This window comes from Empidonax traillii, unplaced genomic scaffold (genome assembly GCF_003031625.1).
Source record: "Empidonax traillii isolate 1590-97213 ecotype Southwest subspecies unplaced genomic scaffold, ASM303162v1 scaffold781:size518241, whole genome shotgun sequence".
Taxonomy (NCBI): domain Eukaryota; kingdom Metazoa; phylum Chordata; class Aves; order Passeriformes; family Tyrannidae; genus Empidonax; species Empidonax traillii.
Window position 1 is genome coordinate 92,027 of NW_020955974.1, and position 19,144 is coordinate 111,170.

Genomic DNA, 19,144 nt, shown 5'->3' on the forward strand with positions numbered 1-19,144 from the left:
TATTCATATCCTGTTATTCAAGTCACTCACAGTGCCTGACAAAGCCACTCAATGAGTCACTTCAGAGAGGAACACTGCACTTGTAGGGCTGCCTCTGATGACAGCAGAGAGGGGTTTGCAAAGGCTGATGTATGACAAAGAAATCTTCCTTCTTCAAAATGTAATTTTTAATGTAAGAGAGAGGACCCTCCCTTCTCCTCCATTTTTACCTGGAAATTACAGTTCTGGTAGAGAGTTACGGAGGGAAAAGTGCTTGTATCTCAGTCTCTCTTTCCATTGCTGGGCTGGCCTGCCAATTCGCTGTTACCCTCCGTGTGCTGGTGTGTGCCACATGTCTGCCCCATGGCTTCTTAGCTGTGTCAGACACTCCCTGAGTTGGTCCCAAAGATTTCTACTCCTCTGGGCTCTGGAAGCCAGACTTTGGAAAGCCTGGGAAAATGACATCAATGTCATCACACAGAGCTCTGCAACCTTGGTGTCTTGTAAGCACTTGCCACTATGCAGAATTGGATATCTAAGGAAAAGCAGTGCAGAATACTGCAAAAAAAACCCTGCAAGAAAGAAGCAAATAGGCTCCAATTGAAAACAACTTCTGAAAATAAGTTAAATCCTCTCTTCTAGAGAATAATCTGTTAAGCTAACTGGAAAAGGGAGTTAGCGGTCACTTAGTTGCAGCTTGCTTTTTTTTTGCAGGGAGAAAAAACAGGAGTTAAACAGTATCTTTAATCTGGCATTAACAGAAACTGAAGACATCCTCATGCAGAAATAAGGTGTCGTTTTCTGTCAGTGGAGTGATTATCTTTAGGCCCACACTGCAAAGGAGAAGGCTGTGGTATCCATTTCTCGGGGTCTCCGAGCCCAGCTCAAATGCTTCACACAGGATCAGGCTTTAGTCAAACACAAGCCATGGTTTAAGTGATAGGAAGCACTTGAGCTCAGCAGTCAGGAAATGGAAGAGCCCTGGCTATCCCGGAGGTCAAACCAGATGGTCTGACAGATACTTCTGGCTGGGAACTGTGTGCTGCTGAGCCTGGAGAGTGCCTATTTTTAACAAATAAAATATTGCTGTACAGCTGGCTCTTTTGGGAAAGTAGAATTCTCAGGACATTTCATTGCTCTGATTGTTTGAATTAGATGTCTTTGATCTCGGTTTCTGGATGGTGTTACTGTAACTGCTGTTTGCATTGCCTATAGCATGGTTCAGGGCAGACAGAAAGCCTGCTTTGGTTGCAGCCATCAGAGAAACTGCATTCATTTGCAGCGAGTGAATGGGTTGAAAAGACCAATGTGGGTCAAGCAAGAATTTCATTTTAAAGTCAGTTTGGAAGAACAAAAGGTCATGATGTGAGAAGAGGAAGGTGGATTTAGGTTTGCAGAGTGTGGCTGATAAAAATAAATCCAGTGAAGTTTCTAATCATTAGATGTGTTCTGAACCACTTTTGAAAATTTTTTTCAGAAACGAGTTTCCAAACTAAATGAGAAATCACAAGACATTCACCACTGCAGCTGTATGTTGGGATACAGAGGGGGCAGATGACAGTGATAGTCCTGTGGAGGATTGACTCTGGCTGGACGCCAGGCACCCACCAAAGCTGCTCTGTCACTGCCCTCCTCAGCTGGACAGGGCAGAGAAAATATAGTGAAAGGCTTGTGGGTCAAGGAAAGGACAGGGAGAGATTGCTCACAAGTTACCATCACAGACAAAACAGAGAAAATAGTTTAATTTAGTTTAATTAGTTGAATTTATTACAAATTAAATCAGAACTGGATAATGAGAAGTAAAGCATGATTACGACCCTCTGGGATCTGCCGCTCTCACTCTTCTGCACTGCAGCTGCTGTGTGTAGCCTCCCACTACCAAAACCTGGCCACACAACCCAAATACAGGTCTGTATATCCTTTTTTATTATCTCATCAGAATAGCAGCAAGGGCTTGTGGAGGAAGAATTGGAATGGCCAGGATGGCAACACAGTAGGTCTGTTGAGCTATGATGTCCCAAAACAAAAGTTTTTTAAAGAGGCACCAGCCCCAGCTCAGCCTCACATCAAAGTGAGAATTCATCATCATGTAACACCAGTTTGTGTTCATCACCTTCTCACCATTGTGAGCCACAACTTTTCCTAGTATCTGAATTTCTACTGTCCAGCTGAATCTCTAATTTTGAAAAGAGAAACGAGGAAATGCTGGCAATGCCCCTGGTCCCTGAACTAAATAGTACTGAAGGTTTTGCCTCCCTTTTTCAGTGCCATCAGTAGTTGCAGCAGATGCTACTGCCCAACATTGTGATGTTCCTGCTATTCCTATGAATTTCAGAGAGCAGTGTAGCATTGCTGTTGTGGACTGTGCTTTCTCTTAGCAGTTCAGTACTGAATGCTTTCGTCTGGGTCGTTGTCAAAAATGTCATCGGCACTTTCTCTGTTGACAGTGGGTCCATCTGTAAGGACAGCTAAAACGAGAACTGTGTGTGGCTTTGGCTCCCTGTAAAAGCCTTCTAAATGATGCTGAGATAGGAAGTACACAGTGATGACATGGTGGCTAATGTTTACAATTCTATTGTATATGTCATATTTTTTTAGAGGTTTGCTTTCAAAAACCAACTCTGCAGGAATACCTGAAGATTTCAGCTGTTAATTTTAAAAGGGAACTTTTTAGCTCTTGTGTTGATAGGTAAAGGAGAATTCCTGGAGAATTAAAAACCAGAGGACTAACAAAAAGAACACAGTGTTTGTTATTTCTGAGCTGATCTCATGATTTTTGGTTTTCTGATTCATGATTCTGTCATGCTGATGGTAATATGGGTGCATGTAATGGAAATAAACAGGCCCTCCACTATTTCTGCTTCTGTCTAAATAGTTCTATTTTTTAAAACACACAAGTCCTTCATTACTGGTTGCTGGGACTAATCACACAAATAAATTATAGTTTTATAGGGAAAGAGGGAAATGCTGAGAGTAGCTGTGTTATCCTTTGTGTCCTGAGCCTCTGGCTACAGTGTTTAGGGGAGATTTCTGTTTAATATAAAAACTTCAGGCTCAAAAAGAAAGAAAATTAATCCAGGACAGTCACAGCTTCATTTCTCACTTATTTGTTCCTGAGGAGATTTTTTTTTGGCAAGGATGAGGAAACAATGAACTTAAATTTTTATGTGAATTTGAAAAACGGAGAACTGGTACAGTTTTGCTTACCTAACTTCTGCAGTAAGAGGAGCCATGTTTTCAAAGCCTGGAACATATTTTAGATGCACCTGGGAAGGGAACATAGTGGTGTTTCTTTCAAATACTTCTTGAATGATGTCCTAAGTTTCTCTATCACCTGCTTCCAGTCCTAGTAAAAATTAAACATGATTAGAAGTAGTAGATAGCACATCTTTTTCAAACCCCAAATGCAAGACTTGCTCCCTGAATATGGATATTATCAAAAAAAACAAAATGGGGAAGTGACCATTACCATGGAAAATGGAAGAAAAAAACAGAATAAAGACCACATAAACCTCTTCTAACCACTCATGGAAAGAAGAGAAAATATCCACAGCCAGAGTAAGGCTCCAAACAAGAGCTCTACTTACCTCACAAATGTATCTGTAGAAGTTTCGGATTTTCCTTTTAGTCGTCGAGCTTTGATCATATCTATTGTTAGCCTATACACATCTGGTGCTGGGACATGAAGATTTGCTTCTCCAGACCTTTAGTTTTACCCCTGCAGTAGAGAACTTGTGGGTCATGTCCATCCAGAAGTTTTTTGCAGTTGTCGTTTGACTCAGTACGTGACCTAAGGACAGTCTTTTAGGTTGTAGGTATCTCAGAGACAGAGAGACTTCGCATAGCTTTTAAAATCTCTGGGAGGAGTTGTGTTCAAAATCAAGCACACACCATGATTTTTTGCTTGGTCCCAGTGAATTTCTGGATTCTGGATGTCATCTGATCTCAGTACTCTGTTTCCCTACCAAAGTTGGCCTTTTAATAAGGCAGCTTCAGAATTTCCACAGGAACTTCTACTTTCAAAATTTGGGAAGCTCTCGGAGTTTGGGAAACTGAAGAACTTTAATTTTTGATGGTTTGGCTTTGTTTTGTTTTAAATGAATGCCATATGGAAGTACTGGATCCTTGATAAAGCATGCTGAGCATGTTCAGATCCGATGGGGAAGAATAAGTTTGCCATATTAGTGGATAAATTGTTCAATCCTAGATTTGATTTTTCTGCTATACCAAGGAGGTACATAATTCCTTACTCCAAATGAAATGCAAGGTATCTACTCTTCTGAGGGAAGCTGGCATGCTGTGCTGTCCCTTTTCTAGTCTCACTCATCCTAGCTGTGGTGAACATCCTCTTCTGAGGGCCAGGTGAATTCTCACTCTGCGTGCTGGAGACCCACCCACACATGAGATGGATACTCTCACCAAGGATATTTTTCTTTCTCTCTCGTGCCCAACTGAGTCAGTGCACCTAGTCAGCAGCTGGCAAATATCATGCCTTACAAATACAAAATAGGCCACCGCAAATCCCACGTGAGGGTAAAGCCCATGGCTCACTCGAGTTCTCATCTAAATTGAGTGCAGAAGAAGACGACTAAGCGGTGTTTATTTTTTCTTCTTTAGTTCTTCCACCCTCTTGAAACTGGAGATGGTTCTTCCAGTGGCCCAGGATTGAAAATTAGGTTTTTCCTTTGGTTATTTGCAACCATCCGCTTCTCAGCCATTAAGCTAATAACAGTACTTATTTTCCAGATCCCTTAAAAAAGAGGAGAAAGCTTTCAAGAAGGTAATAACACTGGAAATTCTACATGCAGTGAACTAAAAAGACTGTCTCTACACCCAAACAGTAACCTCTTTCTAATTATTTTTGGAAACCAATTTCCCCAGTTGTGAGCAATGGTATCCTGTCAGTAACAATGGCTCTGCTTGTTTGAAATATAAAAAATGTCCTGTGTTCTGGCCAGAGCTGCACAGAGTTCTCAGGGCTCAGAGTTCTGAGACAGTTTCAAATTGAGGCTTTGCTGTTTGTTTTCTGTTTCTTTTTAACTTGCTTTTGCAGACTTGTAGTTATGCTTCGAGCAAATTCAGGAAGAAATAAGTCAATCAGTAGAATAGATCAGGGTCTTTCATATCATGCATCTAGGGTGTGGGATTTTTTAGAGGACAGAAGCTAATCTTAGCAGTTATTATAGTAAACTGATGTAAATGGAAATTAGTCATTTGAAGCATGTCAGAGCTATTCCAACCTTTCTGTTCTGGGTCAGATCTTATCAGATTTATGCTAATTAATCTGCGTTTTCATTAAGAAGTTTTCACGCCTACTTAAAAAATGTTGTACCATCTTTTCTTGGTAAGGACATCTTATATGTTGGCACAGATGTAGCAAAGAAATGAAGAGTCTGGGATAGAGATTGGACTGTAGCCTGTGCTTTAATTTTGGTCTTGGTACTCTGGTTGTTCTTTTGTAGTTTGTTTCCTACTACCTGAGTTCATAGCTCTTCCAAACCCTCACTGCTCCTTGAGTTAGCTGTCTTAGGGTTTCTAGCTGAATTTAATTTACACTCAATATGAATACTTATTGCCCATTTGTCCTTGTACCAGCATTGTCACAAGGTATAAATAGCTCTTCTTTGGGGACATCCCACCTGCTCTCAGTCCTTGTTTTATCACAGTTATAGTAAAACTCTATTTAAACTCCACTCATAAGATGGGGTCCTCATCTCCTCATGTGCCTCACAGCACCTTCTTTGTATCTGCTTCTGTCTCAATATTTCTCCTTCCTGCAACATTTTCTGAAAGGTTTGTGATCTGGTTAGAGACATAGTATAGACACTTTTTGGAGCTCTTCCAAAATAACTGTGGCAGATCTGCAAACAGCCCAACCGACCCTACATCTCTTTGCTTTGATCATTAGAACTTGCTTCAACTGATTTAAATGCCAGTAGTTTATATTCTACAGCTGGACAGATTTTTCTTCTCATCTTTTTTACCTGCACCAGGGAACCAGATGTTTTGACTGATATTGTGTTTTGTTTTGTTTTGTTTTTTTTTCCAGGGAGGTTCAGCTTTTTCTCCAGCATCCATTATTACTACAAGCAGAGCACAGACCCAAGCAGCAGTCCTGGCTGAAGATGTGGGATGCCCTTCATCCACCAGTGAGGAAATTGTAGCCTGCCTCCGCCAGTTGCCTGCTCGTGTCCTCAATGATGCACAGACTAAGGTACAACATAGCAAAATATATGCCACTGGCAGGAAACCAAAAAGTTTCCATTGACACAAAGCTGTGAGAAAGCTTAAAAAAATAAATTAGTCTCAATCCTTGTGAATGAGGAACTGGACCAGTTTTGGTGGGGGGAAGTTGATGTCCATGACATCCAGCTCTGAGCTGTGATTCTCCTTTAAACTAAATTCCTTTTACACTGCTTTGACTATGTCTCCTAAATAAATCTAAATATAGTTTCTGCCTTCTTTCAGTTCCCTTTTATCTGCCCCTTGGTTTTACTCTAGAGGAGAGTGAAGTGTCTGTAGCTTCAATAACTGAATGGATGCAGAAAAGGAAGGGGGGAGGGATGCCAGTGTTTTGTATCTGAAGTGGGAGACTTGTGAGAGCTGCAGTAAAAACAATTCTAGAGATGGATCTTTTACCCACAAATTAAAACACCCACTGGCAATAAATTTTCTTATCAGGATCAGCATGAAGCAAATCCCTTATTTAAAACAATATTTTTATGTCCATAAAACCATCAATTCTTTTGGTCTCTTCACCTGTTTCACTTACTGAGACCTTCAGCAAAACCATTGTTTCTTGCCAACAGTGAGCTTACACTTATATTAACTGATCACTTGTTGCCTTGAAAGGTATCAGATCACTTGTCGTAAGCATAAATAAAAGGGAAATGAAAGGGTAAGCTAATTAAACTGCAAAATTCCTGGTTTTGTTTTTTTTGTTTTTGTTTTTTTTTTTTTTTAACTAATCTAGCTGCTAGCTATAAGTGGCCCATTCCAGTACTGGGGGCCAGTGGTGGATGGAATTTACCTGCGGGAACCTTTAGCCAAAGCCCTGCGGCGCCCTCAGCTTCGGAAGGTAGATCTGCTCATTGGAAGTGCTCAGCAAGATGGGCTCATCAGCAGAGCTAAGGCAATTAAGGTAGGAGGACACTCAGTGTTAGTGAACTGATGGTATTACAATGAATATAGTGATGACAGTAATCATATGCAGCCAGGACAGATGTTTTTTTTTATTTCTACAAGTTTTGAATTATAAGACATGGAAATACACAAAGGCATTGTCCATCTCCAGCCAGACCTGTTCATTATCATATTTGTTGATTAACATTTCTGGGGGAGATATGAAAAGGTAGGAGATCACCAGGGATTTAGCATTTATGTTTCACTGTCTCCAAAATCCTATTTGAATTTCAATCTCAGTAGTATCTCACAAAGCAGAAAGCAAGCTAATAACTTTCTTATGAAGTTCTTTGCTTTGCAGCAGAATTAGGTCAGAATTTTGGGATGGGTTCTTTTTGGTAACCTTTTTTCTCTGTTACCTTTAAGAAGTATATTTTCTCATAAAGATGATTCTGAATATGGATTACCTATATCTAAGAACAGCACTAGTCTGAGGTTTCAGGACATAAACTGGTGAAATGAAAAAGAATTGCATCCATGCAGTACTTTGGACATAAAAGTCCTCAAAAGCCTGAAGGTCTACCCACAGAGATTTTATGTCTTCTTGTGAGCCCTCTGGCACTGTCTGTTCCTGAGACAGTATATCAATCTTCTCTAGTTCATTTGTCCTTCTCTGTGACAGGAGCAATACCTCTTCTCTGTTTAACAGTGCCAAATTAAATTAAATGTTAGCAAGTGCTCAGATATATGCTAAGAAATCAACGGGAGAATTTAGCACAGCGGGGATTATTTTGAGAGTTTTCTAAGTGAGCTGCAGGTCTGTTGATACCTTTCTGTAACTGTGTGGATTTCATGTCTTGGCTATGAAAGTTCAGTCCCAGCTTCTCTTTGCTGGTAGGCAATAACACCAATTTACTTCAGAATTAATGGCAAAAGTACCCCTCTGACTAATCTGAATTAAGTTCATATCACTTGTTTTGTCTCCATCAGAAGATTCCTGCTCTTATTTCATGTATTTTTGTCTTTTGAAATCAATTAAAAGAGGAAGTCGTAGGAGGAAGGCATAGAAGATGTACTGTGATGCTGGAGGCCAGCAGACAATGATCCAGACACTGTGAGAGGGGAAGAAACCTCAGTAACCTCAGTACAAGTCCTGTGATGAAGACTAGGAAGTGAAATTCTTTCCCTTACCACTGTTTCGGCACATGACAGTTGTCTGGAAAACTGAAATGAAATTCTGTGATGTTTTAAAAACTATGCAACAAATCATGGTGTTGATGAAAGGCAAAAAATGCTAAATCCCAGAAGTGTCAGGTTGAAATGGAAAGAAAAAATACTTGTAACTGAGAGCTTTGCTGAAAAATGTTGCCTTTCCAAAAGGAAAATCTGAAATATCTTGTTTATCTAAAGGCTTGCAGAAAATAAGATTGGAAGGGAACTCAAAAAGTTGGTGCAACTCAGCCCTAAGAAAGGGTAATATCTACGTCAGCCTGAGACCTGTTTGGGGATCTTCTGATCTTCTTTGTCAAGGTTTATCGTTGAATCATGGAATAGTTTGGGTTGAAAGGGACCTTTAAAGCTCATCTAGTCCAGTTTCTCCTGCAGTGAGACAGGTGGCTCAGAGCCCTGTCCAATCTGATCTTGAATGTTTCCAGGGATGGTGCATCTACCGCCCTTCTGGGCAATCTGAGCCAGTGTTTCACCACCCTCATTGTAATAAGCTTCTTTCTGATATTCTATCTACTAATCTACTCACTTCTAGTCTAAAACCATTATCCCATGTCCCATTGCAACAGGCTGCAATGAAGTTTGTCCCCAAGTTTCTTATTAACGGTTAAGGTTTAACTATCCTTTCTCTGAAGGATAATTAACTTCTTTATTACCTATTATGGTAATAGCTACCTTACTTTGTCCTAATGCTTTAAGTCAAATGCCATCTGTGTTCCAGAAAACTCATAATGCTAAGTAGTTCTATTCCATTTTCTTCCTTTAGACTTTCTTAAGATTTATTCACAGCCTTGGTAGAAATGATGATTTTTTAAATGCACATTTTCCTCAATTTCTGTTTTCCCATGGCTCCAGGTTTTTAAGACTTAAGGGAATATGAGTGTTTTGACCAGTCTGTGTTCCTGTCTGGATTGTTTTCCTAAAGACTTGCTGCAAGGTTAAAGTTTCCTGATTTCTCCCTTGTTGACAGTTAGCATATTAATTGCTGGGAAACTGCAATGCTCATTAAGCTATTTAACAACAAGCATTCTCCAGGTTCTCAGAAGAATTTCTGTGTCACTGCCATGACCATGTATGGCTGCAGTCAGTCAGATGAAGTCCTGAGTAAGCCACAGATTTAGCCACCGTGACAGAAACTAGTCCAGATGGTGGTTTCTACCTGGAAGTTTGTGCCCCATTTCCTCTGTCATAATGTCATAAGGAATCATTAACCTGTGCTAAATGTCCTCTCCCCACAATAGACCTCGAAGAAGGGTTTGAGACAATCCACACTGTATCCCACTCTTCTATTTTATTAATTTTAAGGGTTCTCTTGAGGTAGATCTGTCTTGCATCTTTCTAACAAAACCCAAAGCTGGTTTTACTGTTACACTGAGGAGTGCGGGAAGGATTAGCTGGTGGACAGAGCACTGAACTCAGCTTCGGGAACCAAGTTCCTAGTTTGCCTCTGATTACAACCAGAGAATTTAATCTGTTCTACAAAGAGGTGACCAAACCTCCCTGGAATGAAAATCCATCTGTGTTTATATTCCAGCTCTGTAGAGAGAAGAACCATGCATGTATTTGTAGGTGAATAATGCCACATGTATTTATGTAGATAAACACAGCTAAAAGGTGATGTTGCATGTGTATGGAATTGACAAAGTCCTTCATTTTCATCTTCTGTAGGATGACTGATTTCAGTGTAGTTAATGCAAAGAGTGTGGGTTAGAAAAACCTAACCCTTGTTGACTTGCTCTACTAGCTCCTGGGAATAACTGTGTTGGCTAGTTCAGTCAAGGGCTCGCTGTATTAAACCTGATCTCTATGAATACTGATCCTGTTAAGTGGTGAGGAGATACTTTTAGCCATTTTGGATATAAGCAAGCTTGAGATGTGATGCAAATCTTATCACTTTAGACTGGAGTTGCATGCAGGTTTTATAAACAGATGTGTCACAGGAGTGAGAGTAAAACCTCTATGCTGCAACCAGACCTTAAAGTGGTAAATCCAGTTGGCACCATGTTGTTCTCTGGGGGCTTGCTGACATTTGGTTGTGCTGGGTGCCTCTGTACTCCCACTGCAACACTGTGCTTATGCCTATTAAGGTCTTCGCTATTAAAAATGAAATAGACAGAAGGCATCACTTGAATGCTGGCAAAACATTTCTGTTCTATTGCCTATAGTTAAATGCTGAGGTCCTCCAGTGATGCAGCAGGGAGTAGGGTGTGCTTAATATCTTGCCCGTGGAAATGTCCATTTTATGGCATTCACTGAAATGCTTATTCATGTGAACTGAGACAGATTCACCACTTCCTGGAGCACTTCCTACTCATCCCCAGTGCAGCCGTCAGATGGTTGAAACTAAGTGAGAAACAAAGCAGAGTTTGTTAAGGGACTGACAAGTGGTACCATAATGCACTATTATGTGGCACATGAAGTAGTTAAACCTGAACCCATTCACTGCAATTCCCATGGTGGACCTTCAGGGAATATTAGCTTTGAGCAGTCATAGATTAGGGCAGCTGAGCAGAAACCTCTAAAAATGTAGATTTCAATTCCCAGTTGACAAAATTTTGTCCCTGTGCTATATATGATGCTCAGTTGGGAGGACCTAATGGCATTATATATATGGATTCACTCATGTGGCTCTATGTCTGTGTTTGTCTGTCTAAGCCTGTAGGTCGGTATAATCCAGTCTACATCCTCCATATGTTCAGTGGCTACTGTGTAATCTCCACACTGCAAGGATTTAGTTGAAAGACTAAGGCTGTACTTTTTGCATTTTCCTTCTTTCTCTTTCCCTCCTTAGTACAATCTAGTTGGATGCAAACCCCAAACCTAGGACATATGGGAGTGGATAGATATAAATCTAGTTTGTTTACTTCATGTAAGCAACTGGACTAATGCAGACCAAAACTTCCATCCTGCACTGTATTACAGTCAGTGAATTTCTTTATGGAAAAAGGAATTCATCAGTGTACAACAGGTGGCAGATATGTGTATATTTGTTGTAGTGACCAGGGGAGCAGTGTCCTGATAAATTGCGTCAGTGTGGAGAATGGGCTGATATCAGTTCTTTACTTTGTCTTGCAATGAGCTGGAGTTCTTGAAAGACTCTGCTGAATGGCTGGCAGGTCTTTTAGCATCCTTTGTGACAGTTTTTGAAAAGCCATTTAAGGCCTAAGATCTCTGTTAGTGTTATCACTATTCCACTTTGTCAGAACAGTACATTTCGCCCCTTGGAAGATATAAATGTTTGGTCTGCCTACTACTACAATTTCTTTTTAAATAAAACACTGGACCAGATTCATTCATATGCTCCAGAAGGTATCCTGCAGTAACAAGAACAATAAGCATTATTTAACTCAATATTTAAGCAATGTTTATGATGGCTTTTCATCACCAGAAAAGTAGAAAGGAGTGCACCTGCTGACTTTAGTGATTTTCTTACATGCTTTCTAAAAAAAATTTGAAAACCCCACTATAACTCTGAGGTCAGTTGCTAATGCCTCTTTAAAAGTTAGCAGAATGTAAATTATTTTACATGATGTGCAGCTGTTTCTATTAATCTGGTAGTAGCTGTTGTACCTACTGTGATTTGAAGATTGTTCCTTGGTCATATACTTTCTAATGGAAAATTGGACATGGAAAATTGGTCAAATTGAATCAGCTGAGAAGTTATAGAGTCCAGCACTTGCCCTTGTTAAACTTCACACAGTTGGTGATTGCCCATCTCTTTAATTTGTCAAGGTCACTCTGCAGGGCCTCTCTGCCCTGGAGAGAGTTGACAGCTCCTCCCAATTTAGTGTTGTTGGCAAATTTAGTGTGCCTTTGAGTCCTGTGTCCAAGGAGTTAATGAAGATGTTGAAGAGAACAGGGCCTGAGGTGGATTCCTGCGGAACCCCACTAGTGAACAGGTCGTCAGTCTGATGTTACCCCATTCACTGTAACTCTTTGTGAGTGACCTGTGAGCCAGTTGCTCACTCCTTGTTTAACTGGGTTATCCAGCTGCGTGCTGGACATTTTTTCCAGAGGGATCCTGTGAGAGGCAGTATTGAAAGCTTTACTGAAATCCAAAAAAAGATTACATCAGCTGGCTTGCCTTGATCAGCTAGGTGGGTTACCTTGTCATAGAAGGGCATCTGGTTTGACCTTCCCCTCATGAAACCATGCTGGCTGTGACCAGTGACTGCATTGTCCTCCAGGTGTTTCTCAATACCTCTCAGAATAATCTTTTCCGTGATTTTACCAGGCATTGGTGAGACTGACAGGCCTGTAGTTTCCAGGGTCCTCCATCTTGCCCCTCTTGAAAATCAGGACATTTGCCACCTTCCAGTCAGCTGGTACCTCTCCAGATTCCCAAGACAGCTTGAAAGTAATTGAGAGAGGCTTTGCAATGACATCAGTAGCTCTTAGATGAAATCCCATCAGGTCCCATAGATTTGTTGGGATCCAGCTGGAGCAACAGATCCCGCACAATTTCAGGGTAGACTGGGATTTGACCATTCCCGCAGTCATGGTCCTCCAGCTCACCACACTGAGACCCCCTTGATTCATCATCTATGTTGAAGATAGAGGCAAAAGTATGTATTAAACACCTTTGCCTTCTCTATGTCCCTGTTTGAGGTGACCATCCTCATGCTGTAAGGGGCTGCTGTTTATTCTACACTGCTTTTTGCTATTAATATGTTCGAAAAAAACCTCTTTTTATTATCCCCCACATTCATGGCCAGCTTCATCTCCAGTTGAGCTTTGGCCACACAAATTTTCTCTCTACAGTGGCAAACAGCATCTCTGTATTCTTCCCATATCACCTGACCTTGGGCATACACCTTCCTTTTTTGCCTTATTTCCAAGATAAGATTCCTGTTAAGCCAAGCCAGCCCTCTGTCTTGTCTGCTTGACCTCTGACATCAAATACCTAAGGCTGTCCGCGCTGAGTCAGATCAAAGGCCCATTTAGCACAAAAGCTGTTTTCAGCAGTGGTTAAAATGGGCTGTTTGTAAAAATAGGGTAAGCAAATATGATACTTCTGCTAAATGCTCTGAAAACCTCTAGCAATTTGCATCTCAGAGACTTCCTGGCCTGAATTGGTCTTTCTGTATTTGATAACCATCAATGACACAGCGAAGGAACAGTTCCTAGGATACATAATCAGTACCCTAAGATTTTTCTCTTTATTTATTTCTGGTTTAATTGTCCATGACAGGTGTAGAATAAGGTAACAAATCCATTTTAAAAAGCTAATAAAATGAAAGGATTGCATGAAAGTTGCTTGTACCTGGATGATTTATACAAAACAGCTTGGGCTTTGCACTGCCATGGAAAAGCATCTGTTCTTACCCATGACTGCTAACCCCAGTGACCAAATGAGAGATCCCTATCTAGACAAAGCACTGCTTCTGCTGGTTGGTAGGAGTCTGAGTTGATGTGTGCCAAAGCTGTGATGGAAAGATTGCTTTTGAAGTCAGTGAACTTGCAGTCAGGCCTTCAGCGATCATTTCTGTTCCTCGCAGAAGAATATACGTGTCCCTGCTGTATTTAAGCTGAACGATTCTGCAGGCAAGTGTGCTATGCAGTTTCTTATGTGGCATTTATGCACATGAAGTGACGTGTCATGAGTGAGTTGCCCATCTTTTTCAAAGTGCAGCTGTATTACTGAAACTGGCACCACATGACTCTTTCACAATGCGTAGGCCAAAATCTAGAAAAAGAAGAATTTTTTTACAAGTACAAGGAAAATTTCCAAGACCTTCTTGGACCTTGGGATATTTGGTAGCGTTTTGAAATCCCTTAAAATGACTTAATCAAAATGCACAGAGCATTAGAATATGTCACTAAGGACAGACCTCGGCCTCAGCCCATCGGGAACTTATTTTCCATCTTTGATTTCTGTGCATCTATTGAAAAGTAATTATTCCATTTGTACTTACTGCATAGGGTTGTGGAAAGACCTTCTAGAAGCATGATGAAAACCAGCTGTGGGCCATCAAAATAATATTTTCAGTAAAGCATCAACACTAACCGGACTGGGCAGACACTGGCCTATTTTGCATCAGACTGACTGCCCAAAATAATAGAGCTGGTTTATTAGATCTTTTTCTCAGGAGTTCTTATCCAAGTTTCAGCCAGTATGCACTTACATGGTGCCCTCTTTAGAAAGGACTTGATGAATAGGAAGGTTCAAGGAAGTTGCTCTATTTCTGAACTTGAAATAAATTCTTTAGAAAAAAAGTTAGAAAAACTGAATTGACAAAATAAAGAACTTGCTCAAAGAAAGATGTCTTGAAAAATTCCAACAGTCTTTAGCTTTGATAGAAATGTGTTTGGGTATGCAGTTTGGCACAGAAGATTGTCCCTGTGTCTTGGGCACTTTGCTTTGGGGAATGGGCCTTCGTGTTAGGAAAGGTTTCAAACCACAGGAAAAGGGTGTTTTACTGTTGGTTTCTCTGAAAGGCCCTAGCAGTTATGAAGCTTGAAGATCACGGCTATTCCTTGCACAGGGATTTGGAGGAATGGAATTTCTCTTCCAGGGCTAAGGCAGATATTATTCCAGAAAGGGACCTAAATACAGAACTTACAGCAGCCACATTTCTCTGTAGATGTTCCCAGAAGAGACAGATTGATATAGCCATGAAATGGCTATACAACATGTTTGCTTTCTGGGACTTTCAAAGGGAAATAGCAAAATCTCCCTCTCTCCCCTCTAGTTTTCTCTCAGGGAGTTAATCAGAACGACAGCATTGGACACACAGTGTCCAATGGGAACTACTCCTGTGAGAGACAGCAGGATTTCTGTAGTATTAGAGCTCCATCTGCACAGCATGGTACCTATGATCTGGAATTATTAGATCAAGATTTCTGTCCTATAATATATTTAGAAGAAACCAGTGCTTCTGGTTGGTGACAGTTTTGGGAAAACAAAAGTAGGTCTGTCCACTACTTAATCCCCTAGGAATCAGGGATCACAGCAGAGAGGACTTGTTCCAGCAGAGGGAGATCTGAGCCTATACTGTTCCACCAAAAAATGAATATTTTGGTTTTTGTTTTTAAATTCCGTGTATGCATTTTGTTCTCAGAAATTTGAAGAAAGTCAAGGAAGAGCCAACAGCAAAACAGCCTTTTATCAGGCTCTGCAAAATTCTCTAGGAGGAGAAGAGTCCAACTCGTTCATTGAAGATGCAGCAACATGGTATTACTCCCTCGAACACTCAACTGATGATTATTCGTCCTTTTCCAGGGCTTTGGAAAATGCCACCCGGTAAGAAAGTCATCCTATTACAACTGTGTGATTGGGGTTGAACAAGGTTTGTTTTGCTTATCTCAAGGGTGCATTTATATTCTGAAAAACTTGAGAAATTCTTATGCAAATGAACAAAAATGGGCAATATGATTTCATTTTCTGTGAGGTTTCCAATGTCATTGGTAAACAGAAATAGAACTGATTTTTGTGCCTTGTTAAAAGTTTGATGTCTTTCCAGAACTGTATATTGGATTCAGACTACTAATGCTTATTTGTGTACTCTTTCATGTCAGAGATGTCTGGGTTGTTTGCATACTCTGCATCAGCTATTTCTTGAGTCCTCTCATCCCTGTGACAGTAGAAGAACTAATAGACTTCATTTTATTCCCAAACAATCACCTAATTATACAGTTAGATGCTTTTCCTCAGTCGTCAAGTTTGAAAACTGATTTCAGCAGTTACTTTCTTTTTTTTATTATGAAACCTGCAAAATATATTTCTTCACGATGTCAGGCACAACCTGATGCCATTTCCTCTTGAATGTTACTTGGGAGAAGAAACCAACCCTCACCTTACTACAGCCTCCTTTCAGGCAATTGTAGAGAGCAATAAAGTTCCTCCTGAGCCTCTTTTTCTCCAGTATAAGCACCCACAGCTCCCTTGGCTGCTTCTCTTCAGACTTGTGCTCCAGACCCTTCACCATCTCCGTTGCCCTTCTCTGGACACACTCCAGCACCTCATGTGTGTCAGCAGAGCCACAAGCAACTTTCTTCCAGTATATACACTCCTATACTTTGCATTGAAACATTTTATGGACCATTGGGAGTTGGAAGATGAGCACTGGACCACCTTCATACCACCTTGAATGTATGCATTCAGCCCTAACTGGGTATGGTATCAGAGTCCAGCAGTTCTGGATGATGGTTGGAAGAGTTCATTGCCCAGTTGAACTAGGACTCCACAGCAGTCATGACTCCTGTGGCTGGCCACAGAGCCTGGTGGATGTCTTTAGCTTGGGCCACATGCTGGTTTGGTCTGCAGAGAGGACTGGAGTTTGCTGTCTCCCGCCATGGGAGCTTTAGCCAGTTTGCTTTAGCCAGTTCCAGATCTTAAACTGAGGGGTGGGGAGTGTTTCAGTTTTTCTGAAATAAGGCAAACTGAGGAGAAATTTCCTTACCTCCTGTTTTCTGCCTCTGTGCAAACTCAAGGACTGAATGTTTAAGTGGAACGGATTTTCCAAAAATGAATCAGAAAACTCCTTTCCTATTCATGTTTCTGCTTCATGAGCAGATGCATTGTAAAAACTCTTTACATTTCTAATGTGATGTGGTTTATAAACTGGTGGCTTGACTCCCAATGTGCCTGTCCAAGATGCTTCATCTCTATTCTTAACTGAGACATCACAGCTACAAGCTCCCAGTATTTGCACTCTCAGTGCTAAGTTTTCTGTCCCACTGTGACCCTCTCCACAACACCTCAGATACAGGGTTTTCCTTTTATTCCTCCATCAGAGCTGCAGAGCATTGCTCCAGGGCAGCCTTAGGGAGCAGGAGATGAACAGGAGCCAAGATTTGCTTGGAAACATCTGCACCAAGAAAGTGGACAGTACTTTTTGGGTGGTCCAGGTGTGCCAGTGCATTGAGGTCATGGAGTAAACAAGCCAGAAGGCTGTGGGCTGAGCTTTGTGCCGTTTGTCAACTCTTGCACCGTGACACATTTGTCCCCCTTGTAGTCTGTCCCAGGGACAGGCCACCCATCACTGTGACATCTGGAGCCACTGCCTGCAGTACATGTGGCAGCACTATGGTTCATGGGCATGAAAGCCAGAATTCGTCTTCAGTCTCCTTCCATCATCACTGTTAGCCATGAAACTGAAATTCCTTAGTCAGATCAGTAAGGTTTTAAGCCATAATAAACCACTGATGGACATAAATTTTAACCCTTCTTCTCATCTAGAGATTTAGAATCACAAATATGCTGAGTTGGAAGAGACACAGGAATCAACTGTCCAACTCCTGGCCCTGCACAGGACCATCACCAAGAGTTACACCATGTGGCTGAGAGTATTGCCCAAATGCTTCTTGAACTGTGTCAGGCTTGGTGCTGTGACCAGTTCTCTGGGGAGCCTGTTCCAGTGCCCAACCATCCTCTGGGTGAATAACTTTTTTCTAATGTTTAACCTAAACCTCCCCTGACACAACTTCAGGCCATTCCCTTGGGTTCTGTGAGTGGTAACCACAAAGAAGAGATCAGTGTCTGCCCCTCCTCTTCCTCTCACAAGGAAATTGTAGACTGGGATGAGGCCTCCCCTCATACCTCTGTGAGGAGCTGTTATAACACAGGGCTGTCACATTTGATCATCCACATATAGCCCAGGGCTCAGCATGGTGCAAACATTGCCTTTTGCAAAGCTGCAAGAGCTGGCACAGAGCTCTTCCAGCAGGAATGTGATACACCAACAGTTACTTGCGAGTGCCTGTGGCAGCCTCCTGGGCATAGGGATTCCTACTCCTTTATGATATAAGGCAAATGCCTTGGCTAAAGAAAGAAGTGAGTGGCTTATTTTTGAGCAAAAAGAAGGATGAGTAGTGAGAGCAGGATATCTGATGATAATCTTTGCTTGAAACACTTTGGAATGTACTCCAGCTACAGCAGAAGGGGAAGGGAGACAGCAGGTGCAGAATGACAGTCACCTACATCAGCATCACATTCATGGTGAAGAAAGAGGGAATTGGTTGAGGTTTTTTGATGTTTGGTTGGTTGGTTTGGTTTTTGGATTTTTCCTCTTAGTTTTGTTTCTTTTTAACAAAAATCTTACTACCAGCATAGATGTGTAAGCTAAGAAAAGTTCTATGCCAGGAAGTTATAATTAACTGCTAAAGTTTTAACAGGAATTACAAAGTGTGATAGAGCAACATAAGTGGTTGTTATAAACTACACTCATTGTGCATATTTTGTCAGTTTAAAATATTTCCACTGAATTCTTGTATTTTTTCCCCAAATATAAAATTAGTTCCATTTTCTTTCTCTTTCATATTTTTTTTTTAACTCTGGTATTCCATGCCTGTAAGAAACAACCTTCGCGTTTTTGTGGTTACTATGTATTTAAGGTTTTTTTCACTTCTCCAGAATAGCTGCCTATTTTTTCCCCCGTAGCACCAACTGAGGATCAGTTTTAAATGGTGAAATGTATTTGAAAGCATTTCTCGAGAGCTAATGCTGTCCCCAGACTCCCTAGTTTTCAAAGGCCATCTGCTCCTCTAAAACCCCATGCTGGTAGGCATGTGAAGAGCGGTAATTTTCATTTTGTATGGGTGTTGTCAACCATAACTGTCAAAGAACGCTGTGGTCAGCCAGCCCATAGCTTGTGGTCACACAGACGGGCTTAAAATAAACTCTGCTGAACCAAGATAGATACCCAAACAGTGCCTTTCATAACCATACCAGTTAAATATAGCTATGTGTTTTCATGCTTCTCTGACGCTGTTCTTTCTTGCACCAGTCATTTTTATTTTTTTTTTACCTACCAAGTCTGAAGGAGAAGCTGCTGTTTCAGATTCACTAAACTGAGAATTGAAACCTCCCACTTCC

At 41.1% G+C, this 19,144-nt stretch overlaps 1 protein-coding gene across 1 annotated transcript in view; it reads left to right on the top strand.

The window, feature by feature from the left end:
• The window catches only part of LOC114066587 (thyroglobulin-like), a gene marked incomplete at its 5' end in the record, with an annotated part of 129,421 nt that overhangs the window by 91,354 nt on the left and 18,923 nt on the right, over nt 1-19,144 (top strand). Inside the window, 3 exons of the mRNA XM_027901380.1 lie at nt 6,029-6,193; nt 6,953-7,120; nt 15,390-15,571. Coding sequence (XP_027757181.1) covers nt 6,029-6,193; nt 6,953-7,120; nt 15,390-15,571 — 515 coding nt within the window. The remainder of the gene's footprint in view (nt 1-6,028; nt 6,194-6,952; nt 7,121-15,389; nt 15,572-19,144) is intronic.